Raw genomic sequence first — 10,426 nt, forward strand, 5'->3', positions numbered from 1 at the left:
ATGAAATCCACCTGTGCACATTCGGACTGCATGAGAGCTGGATTAACAAAGTCTGACTAATCAACCGATCATGCTGAGACAAATAATATCGTTGACAAATCTGCTCTGATAATTAATTTGAATTATATTTTATGTAATTATTATGAGGGAAAAATATTAAATGTGTGTTAAAATGACACGGACGTGCTAATCTAAAAAAGGTAGACATGCATATTTACCATCTGAAATCTTCGTGCAATCCTCGCAATGTTTTCTTTCTCTCGCTTTCTTTCTTTTCCATGAAAAATGACAAAAGGATGAATATTTAGTCTCATGTGTCAATCTGCTGATAGGCTCGGACACTTCAGAAAACTTTGGTTTCTATACCGTTATGCTAATTACGAGCCCAGGCTGAGCTGCTCATTGGCTGAGTCTCGGTCAATTTCATATTTCAGTCCTGACGTCAGGGCGCCTATAAAACTAAGCAATGCTTTTTAACTCGTCGGCTGACTGATCCCTTAGAAAAAAAAAATCTATCAATCCTTGGGTGGAGTTTTTTTTTTCTCTTTCTCCACAAGGCAACTATTTGCCCGGGACACGTACGTGAACCTCCTCAAATTGGCGCACTAATCCTAAAAGGAGCCATGAAGTGTTAAATGGTAGAAACAGAGAGAGCGGCGCTCAGACACCCGCACGCTGGGAGAGAGGGAGGAAACAGCGCTGCTCCAATGCGTCTGTGCAACACAGACTGAAGAAAAAAAAAACTTATCGACTCACAAAACCAAAACCTGCGCTGCGCAATTAGTGCGAGAAAATCCACTTTTTCCTCCGGTTTTGAAGAAAATAAATAAAGAAATCAAGCTGGCTCAGTGCGTGTCTCAGCAGCCCACTTTGACAGGTGCTCCTCACCCCCTTTGGAGGACTGTCAACAGCAAGAGGATGGCATCAGAACTGGCAATGAGCAACTCCGACCTGCCCACCAGTCCCCTGGCCATGGAATATGTTAATGACTTCGATCTGATGAAGTTTGAAGTGAAAAAGGAGCCGGTGGAGCCCGATCGCAGCATCAGCCAGTGCAGCCGCCTGGTCGCCGGGGGATCCCTATCTTCCACCCCGATGAGCACGCCTTGCAGCTCGGTTCCCCCCTCTCCAAGCTTCTCGGCGCCCAGTCCGGGATCAGGGAGCGAACAGAAGGCGCACTTGGAGGATTTCTACTGGATGACCGGGTACCAACAGCAGTTGAACCCCGAGGCTCTGGGCTTTAGCCCGGAGGACGCAGTAGAGGCGCTGATCAGCAGCAGTCACCAGCTCCAGACCTTCGATGGCTATGCCAGAGGGCAGCAGTTCGGCGGCGCAGCCGGGGCAGGAGGCGCCATGGCCGGGGAGGAGATGGGATCAGCGGCCGCCGTGGTGTCCGCAGTTATCGCCGCAGCCGCAGCTCAGAACGGGGCTCCCCACCACCACCACCACCATCACCACCACCACCACACAGGGGCACACCACCCATCCTCCGGGTCTCAGTCCGGCGGCGGAGCGGGGGGAAACCACCAGCACATGCGCTTGGAAGAGCGGTTCTCGGACGAGCAGCTGGTGACCATGTCGGTGCGGGAATTGAACCGGCAGCTCCGGGGGGTCAGCAAGGAAGAAGTGATCCGTCTGAAACAGAAGAGGAGGACACTAAAGAACAGGGGCTATGCCCAGTCCTGCCGGTACAAGCGGGTCCAGCAGCGGCACGTCTTGGAGGGAGAGAAGACGCAACTCATGCAGCAGGTGGACCACCTCAAGCAGGAGATCTCCCGGCTGGCCAGGGAGAGGGACGCCTACAAGGAGAAATACGAGAAGCTGATCAGCACCGGCTTCAGAGAAAACGGAGGATCCAGCAGCGACAACAACCCCTCATCCCCGGAGTTTTTCATGTGAGTCTCGGCGCTGAAAAGTTTTAATAACCGACCCTCACAAAGAAACGGGAAAAAAAAAACTTTAAATTTGCGCGCAGCTAAAATTAAGTTGTGCGTGCTTGTGTTGAAGTTGTTTTGTTAAAGCTGCGTTAGTTAAGTACAAAAGAGTTTTTCCACTTTTCTGTATTTCAGACGTGTTTTTGTTTCAGGGTGAGGATTTTTGTTTGATTTGCTTTTTCACATTTAGAAGATGCATAAATAGGCTTTTATAAAAGACTCTGAACAGGAATTCAGTTTCCACAAATATTTTAAAGGACTTGTGTCCAGTTCGTTATGCTTGTCTTTTAGAGACAAAATAACTTGACATCGTGCAGCACATAGGTCCGCTCCTCTCCTCATCCTGCGCCTCGTCCATCTTGTTCACTTTACATAGAAAATTGTTTTGTGAAATGAAATAATCCTCAGGCACAGCAGCTTTATTTTAAACTTCTTTTTGTGTTTTTACTCAAAGTCAGTTAATTTTGAATTATCTCATTTCATATTTTCCATGTGTCTTGTAAAAAAAAAAAAAAAAAAAAAAAAACCAAACAAACAACAACAACAAAAAAAAACCCATCCAAACTCAGAAGAGAAGTTTGGAAATTAGAGACTGTTGTGTGAAGCCATGCATGCTGGTCATGTACGGACTGTGTTTTTGCTTCTTTATGTTTGTTTTTTTTCCCTTTTCCTCTTTTTTGTGAACCTGTGTATAATGACTGTGTTACACCATGACTGCATTGTTCAGCCTCATCACCTTTTGTAAAAAAAAAAAAAAAAAAAGTGTGGAGAAGTACATTCATCCGTCACTTTGCTTTCTTAAACGTTCACCGCGAACATGAACCCTTCATCATCCTACCAGCCTCTTGTGGGGGAAAAAAATGACTTTGTGGAAAAAGACAAATTTGTACTTAATATTGATTTATACTGACAGACCACACATGAAAGTGAACAGCTTCGGGGTGTTTAGTAGAAACACCTCTAATTCTTCCTGACTGATGCACAGACTAAACAGACTGCGATCAACAAGTGGGGCTGAAGATAAAAAGGTTTGAACACAGCAGAAGCAGATTATGATGCATGCCATGAAATAAATTATAGAGAGGCTAAACAAAAGTGTTGCAACAAATGCTCTATTCTTCCTGTAGTTCGCTGATAATGTGATTTCCTTTCATTTTAAGGAACTTCGTGAAGTTTACTCTGAACCCTGTGGGTCTGATTCGGTCAATAAACTGTGAACTGTTTGGAAACTGAGATTTAATGTTCTCCCGGTGTTGCAGAATAATTAAGCAAAGTATCAAGCAGACATACATCTTTTTGTGATGCCCTGGGTTTCTAATGTCTGGATAGTACAGTTAACTGGCAGATATCGTGTTCACTCTTAAAATGGAATTTAAAAAATCTATACCATTCATCAATAAACCTTCATGAGAGGAAACAAATACATTCTCCTGAAAATGTTTATTATTTTTGTTCTCTTTAGTTTTGCATGTTGTTTGTCACTTTGTCTTTGAGGCGATTCCACACACTCTCACTCTTATAATCTTCTAAAGTGAAATAGCCTGTGAACAGAAGAACAAAATGCCAATTGAAAATGTCATTGAGATAACATAAACGTCTGGTTTTTATTTTGATTATAACCAAGACCAAGTCCAACTCTATAAGTAATTTATGCTTTCATCTAATATACGTTTTGTATTCTAAATTATTTTTTTCGTGTAAAGATCACGGCGAATTATTTCTACTAGTTTACTTTTTCTTTTGATTTTTGCTTCTCCAGAAAATAAAGGGCACGGCTTGAACCTGTTGCGTAATTAAAGATAGAAAAACTCCTACATTTAAAAAAATCGTGTAGAAAGTCAGAGCACAGTGCTCAGCAGCGTTTCTAATATAATTCATTTTTTCCTCAGGGCCCAATAACTGTGCTGCAGGTGTCCTAGAAATGGTTGAGTTAATCATTGATTTTAGAGTAAACTTGCACTCTTTACTCGGTAGATGTCCACTTGTTGAATATTGTCTGTGGAAAGTTTCATTTTAAAATCGACCACTGACAAAAGCTCTACATGACAAACAAAAAAAAACTGTCTGTCACAAGATGAGGCAAATACAACAGAATATTTCTAATTTTAAATATGTGCATTTTGACCTGCATCGTGTCCGCAGTATTTGCAAATATTCTTGTTATGCGGGTAAACACTATAATGATACTGTGGTGGCGTGATATGTCGCTTCGTCTCTATCGGTAGGCTACTGTTCTGACGCGAGACTTTGTGCTAATCTCTTTCGCTTCTGTGTAAAGGTCCTTTATTTGATTTCTGACGTAATAATGCTGAGAGGACTGAGGGAAAGCCACAGGAAGCACTCGGAGTGATTTGGTTTTGTAGTGACTGACAGGTCCGGCAGTCTGCACCCTGCCTCAGCCTCTGCTCTGGACTGAGCCCGGCCTGCAGAGTGTTCCTCCTCCTCCTCCTCCTCAGGAACTCTGTGCATCCTAAAGACAGTATGGTTGAGATAAAAGCTACACAGGCTCTGGGTTGGGCTGCCATGCAAGGTCACTGCCACCACAATGCATGCTACTGGAAATCTGTGTGCTGATGTGTGTGTATTAGTGTGTGTGCGTGAATGCGTGGAGGAGGGATATTATCTTTTCCTACTGCAGGACCTTTGACAGTCTGAGTGCTTGCATGTGTGTGTATGTACATGGAGAAGAGCTGTTTTTGTGTGTGTGTGTGTGTGTGGCTTTAAGATACACCACGGCGGCGACTTGTTTGAATGCAGAGTTGAAGACAAAGACTCTGTATTAGCTCTGTGCTGTCTCACCTGTACAGGGTGTCACGCACAGTCACCTGGCTCATGCTGGCTCCCATGAAAGCACAGAGTGAGGGACAAGACGAGAGAGCACATTGCTCTCATGCCTGGAGGAATGATTTTCTCTGTGATTAAAAGTGAGTGAGAGACAGTGATAGAGCTAGACAGAGCGAGGGAGAGAGAGCGAGAGAGAGAGAGTGTAAGAGAGCGAGAGAGAGAGATGCTGGCTGCCTTCCTGCTCCTTTCAGATGATAAACGATCAGAGATGCGTCCTAGCTGAGAAGAGAGGGCCTTTTAGTGAGCATGTGTCCACTAATTTATGGCCCTCCTATCTGATTAGGTCAATATAGTGTGCTGTTTAATTACATTTGTGTTATAACCTAGAACTGGAGATGCTATACTTCTTTCATGGCACCTCTTTTCTTCTGTGGGGCAGATAAGATGAGTCGAGTTTTTCTCCGGAGTCTCAGGTTTTTGCTCGGGACAGTCTTTACCTGGAACCTGCTTTGTACGTCAGCAGTGTTGTGTGACAGACAGGAGGGTCTGTCGTGTGTAATGGTTCATAGGTTTCCAGTGTTTGTGCTCCGTTAGAATGATGCAGTGGAAAATTGCTGATCATTAGAGGGGTGTGGAAATTGTGCAGGATGCTTTATTCTCGTGTGCGCGTGTGTGTGTGTGTGTGTGTGTGTGTTGTGTTTTGACTTCTAAACATACCAAAGGGCAGGAGGATTCAGAAGCACTGATTCACTTCCTGTGTTGAAGGAGGACAGAAGGCACAGGAAACAACATTTCAGCGCTTCCTCCTCATTTCTCAGCACTCTACCAGATTCACTGCTTCTCTATCTTTCATTTGCTTCCCCTCCTTCATTTGTACGGTCTGAAAAAAAGTGTGTTCATGTAGCATACAGACACCACATTATTAATCTTATCAGCATGAAGTGTAATTCTATTCTCCGGCCCAGTATATTGACTTCTGTGCTGTATTCATTTGCAGTATGTCCAATGATTAGGTTATTAAAGATAATGCAGTTGTCTGCTGTCACAATATTGGACTCTCTCTTTCAGGTCAAGTATGGGAAATCACTCTGAAATTTATCAGTATTGACATTTGAATCTTCGTCATGTACTTTGCTTTAATGCCTCAGAATTAATAGGACAAAGGATGTGCGCACCGTTCAGTGTCTGTTTGTGTGAGTGCTCAATAAGCAGCCGGCATTTTCTTTTATTTGACGTTGTGATGGAAGGGTGTGTATATGCTTTAACTGAGTGCATTGAATCTATAGGGATGAGTCATTTTACCATGTCATTGTGGTGCTTGTATCTTTGTATGTCAATCAAAGGGAAATTAAATAAACGTAAGTGAAACAAATAATGATAATATAATCTCACGCAGTACAGAAAAACTCAAAAGGCCACAGGTGCAAAAAAAAATTAGGCTGCATTAATTTTTTCTTGACTATATTAATTTGTTTAAGAACTACTGAATCATATATGTGTAGCTGTTGTACTTGGAAGTGTTTGTTATAATCGGTTGAGCAGAAAGGAAACATCTTATTTCTCCAAACACTGCTGAAGAAGCACTATATCTAAGAAAAAAAAGATAGAATCCACTGTGTTCTAATTTTATCTAAAGCTACATACAAATAAACTGAGTAAAAAACAATTGGTTTCATATTAATAAAAGGTAGTTTGTAAAAAATAGGAGTCACAGAGCTCATGTTGTAACACAACTGTTTTCTTTTTGCGTAAGTTCATTCTCTTTTCCCTCCCTGTGTGCGCTCCCCCTCCCCATGACCAACCCCCCAAAGGGTTAAAAACATATTCGCATTCAAAAGAGGAAACAATTTCAATCTCGTCCACTCAGTCCGCATCTGCATCACTCCATGCGATAAACATTTACATTTAAAGTGATTTAAATCAGCTGCATTTATGTTCCTCTGTGGTCCGTCCATCATCTAGACCTGCAATACCAGAGCTTGTCTCCCTCTCCCTCTCTCTCTCTCTCTCTCTCTCTCTCTCTCTCTCTCTCTGTCTCTCTCTCTCTCTGTCTTCCTGTGTCCTGAGTTATGTGTCATTTATTTGAAACCCTAATAATTTAACTTGTCCCCTCCTGTCCCCGCTGTGCATGTGGTAAGAATGCAGCAGCTGTAAAGAAGGTTTGTTCCACCGCTGCTGTTTTGTATCTTATTGGCTTTACATGGTGATTTTTTTCCCCAGTAAATAGAAGCATGGGCAGAGTGGAGGTAATGTGATTGTCTGAATCCAATCCTATAGTCCTGTGTTGAATTGAGATCTCTGCAAATTCTCAGCTGTAAAAGAATGTGCATACAGGCACATGTAATGTGTCTCATGTTTTGTGTATGTTGGATTTCAAATACTACATTTGCATTTGCCAGTATAAGAGGCTCTCCTCAGAATCCATAACTAAAGGGCAATAGATGAAAGCTAATTATGATTTAATTATATGTGATCACAATATTCTGACTCACAGATAAACATAGCCGAGGCTGTGTTGATGTTTTCAACAGTGAGTTGAGTTGCAGGGCACAGAGTCAGTGGAGGGGTGTGTTTTGGACCGCAGCGAACGTGGTGGGGGGCTGTTTGAAAACTGAATGCATTATGCAAGTGTGTGTGTGTGTTTGTGTGCATGTTTAAGTCTGCGCATGCACACGTTTGTGTTATGCAGGGTGGAGCTGGAGCTGAGCCCGACCCCTGTGTGTTTTACCTGCATCTCAATGAAGCAAGAGGTGATTTACCCCTCTACTGCAGTCAACCTCTCTCTCTCTCTCTCTCTCTCTCTCTCTCTCTCTCTCTCTCTCTCTCTCAGCCAGTCAAAAAGACATTGATCTCTTTGCCAGGCAAGGTGACCCACAGTGTTGTTCAGCTCTTCCAAAGTCTCCCCTCTCCCTTTCATTTGTACCTGGGAAAGGCCTTGACCCCACACACTGCTGCCATGTAGCAACCCTCTGCACGTGGACCTCACCCCTGTATCAAGCCCTGTACGTGTGTGTGTGTGTGCGCGCGTGCGTGTGCTTGTTTGGCTTAGCAAGAGTGCACAAAGAGTAGACGTGTGTAAGTATGTGTGCGCAGTGAGTGTGTGTATGTGGGAGTACAGTATGTATACATGTGTGTGTGTATGTGTGAGACTGGTCCTCTGTGTGTGTTTATCAAGCTCTCTATGTTCATTGTGTGTAGATTCATGTCTGTGGGGTTGAAACTATAAATTCTCAGCAGAGTGCAGGGGCACCTGGGACTCTGTCTGAGTTGATGTTACAGAACATTTCTCAGGTGACGGCAGCCTTCTCTCTGCTGTAGGTCTGTCACTGGGAGCTCCTACGCAGCTGAATGGGTCAGAGTCCATTTGGCCCCAGTGTGAATCGGATTACAGGGAAATGAATGGTTCTCATTGTTGCTTAAAGATGGATTGGGGGGCATTAATATACTTTGTGGCTCCTTCGCCTCATTTCTCTCTACTGAAGCCCAGGGAAAAGTTTTTCAGGATGATTCGTCACTTGGTTTCTACATCAGGTTTTCTCATCCACACTTCGTCCTTGACATGCTCATACAGTACATTGCTCACATATGCGAGATTCACATACATGTGTGTCAATGCCCTACTCTCACACATAATGTAAACATGCAAATAAGATCCTGAGCTAATGCTGCATTTTATCATCTCAAAATAAAACATTTAAACTCATTTTAATTAGATTATTTGAAATAATGCATTTAAATTTTTAATAATTATTATAAAGACTGATAAAGACTTATAATTTATTATCAGAATAAAATGTAATAACCTGAACTTAATTTCAGATATTATTTTGATATTTATTGATTTTGCTTGTGTGTGTATTTGGGTGCATGCATGTGCACTTGTTTCTGTCTTGGAAAGTTAATTGCATGAAATACAGTGTGTGTATATGTGTATATATATATATATATAATATATATATATATATATGAGTAAAAACAAAATTACAAAACAAATCTAAACCTTCCATTTAAATCTATAAATATCTGATTGATTGAAATGTATTTGATTGAGAATTTAATTTATCGTTTAGTGCTGCTGTTCTGTTCGTCTGAGTTGTTTATCTGTTTGTTTAAATTATATACCTCCTTCCTAATTTGAATAATAATTCCAAATTGCTTGATACCATATTGTGAATTCTATTTGGGTCATTTTTTAAACACTCCAGAAGTCCGTCATTCAGTTCTAAACTGCCATTCAATAATTCGTCATTTGAGCTTTGCTTCCTCGATCATTTTGTAACACCGCAGGTAACTTGCCTTAAACTCAAGGCAAAAACAAAACTGTTTGAGTACTTCATGTTCAAAGTATGTTACTGTATGTCCACAGCAGAAATTCACTGTTGTTGCGATCACAGTTTTTTAAAGTTCATCTCTGTTTCCTGTCTTTGTAGGACATCGAGAAAATTCCTCCATCTGTGATAGAGAGCTGTGACCTCTCCGTCCCACCACCCTGGAGTCTGAGGTAACTTGTGCTGTTCAGTCACTCTCTAACACAACAGATTCATTTAATACACTTTCCCTGTTGAAATATATAAAACTAATGTCAAATTGAAATAAAATATAAACTGCATTTAGAAGTTTAGTGACGCAGAAGTCGGACTAAATTGCATGTCTGCTGCAGGTTCATCAAAATCCAGATGTTCACACCAAGCTATTTTATATCATTTATTTTATTTACATGTGCAAAATTATGGATTTATACACAAAAGGACTTGGCCTCAATCTCCTTGCCCACTTTATATTTAAGAACAAAAGGAAGGAAAGAAGGTTTACATCCAAGCAAGTTAGAGATATTCTACAACATGCACAATTTTTAATCTTTAAAACCATTGATTATATTTGATTTTATGATTGTGAATGAAACAGAAATCCGAACAATAACTATTACGTTCAAATTTTTTGGTTACCGGCTTTCTGTTCCTAATTCAAGCAGTTTGAATACAGTCTTTATTTACACGGTCTTAACAGCCTTAAATCTGTAGCCCTATGACCTCCTGATATTTTCAATATTAGTATAAATCTGACAAAAGTTGGTATAAAACCTCTGACATGAAGTAAGATTGTTGTATCTTTCTCCTGAGTGAAATCAAAACCACAAACCACTTGTTAATATTGATTTAATTTAATAAGGAAGCACTCATTTGGGACAGCAGACACCTGGGAGGGTTTTGTTATTGGATGGATTTTTTTTTCTCACTTCATATTTAGCTCTATGACAACCAAACTCCTTCCTCCCTCAACATTTATTGTGTGTGATGTTATGCAGCTCCATGTTTTGGGGCTCCGACAGTGTTGCTTGATTGACAGCAGGGTGACATGCACAGAGCTCATGGGACGAGGTCCAAAACCTTTGACCTCTGTCCCGAACCCCTGACTTACTTCACCCTCTCTGCTCTCTCTGTGGAGACAAACACTGTACATAATTTTTTATTTCTGGATGACACACAGATGGACGGATGTGGGGATTGCAGAGGATGATGGAGCGAGCGAGGGAAAGTGAGGGCTAGTTTCTTGTGCTTTCGCATTGCCGGTTGAAAAATGAAGGAAAAAGGGACGAGGAGATAAAGATGACTAGAAGTGGAGGAAGGAATCACGGCAAATTTAAGGGGAGGAGTCAAGGAAGGAAGGCACCTGGATTTAAATGCAGAAGTGAACACCAGGGTGAGAGG

At 41.7% G+C, this 10,426-nt stretch overlaps 1 protein-coding gene across 1 annotated transcript; it reads left to right on the top strand.

Moving 5' to 3' along the window:
- The first annotated feature begins 596 nt into the window (after positions 1-596).
- On the top strand, positions 597-9,218 carry LOC111228530 (transcription factor Maf). The gene is made up of 2 exons (XM_022754473.1): positions 597-1,895; positions 9,149-9,218. The coding sequence occupies exons 1-2, from the start codon at positions 919-921 to the stop codon at positions 9,174-9,176; spliced, it is 1,005 nt and encodes a 334-aa protein (XP_022610194.1). The 5' UTR covers positions 597-918; the 3' UTR covers positions 9,177-9,218.
- Positions 9,219-10,426: the final 1,208 nt, after the last annotated feature.

This window comes from Seriola dumerili, unplaced genomic scaffold (genome assembly GCF_002260705.1).
Source record: "Seriola dumerili isolate Sdu_G_001 unplaced genomic scaffold, Sdu_1.0 BDQW01000219.1, whole genome shotgun sequence".
NCBI lineage: Eukaryota > Metazoa > Chordata > Actinopteri > Carangiformes > Carangidae > Seriola > Seriola dumerili.

Excerpts from the sequence above, each read along its gene's own strand:
- LOC111228530 (XM_022754473.1), top strand. The coding sequence starts at position 919 with ATGGCATCAGAACTGGCAATGAGCAACTCCGACCTGCCCACCAGTCCC. Across the intron at positions 1,896-9,148 it reads TCATCCCCGGAGTTTTTCAT|GACATCGAGAAAATTCCTCC; the intron begins GTGAGTCTCGGC and ends CTGTCTTTGTAG.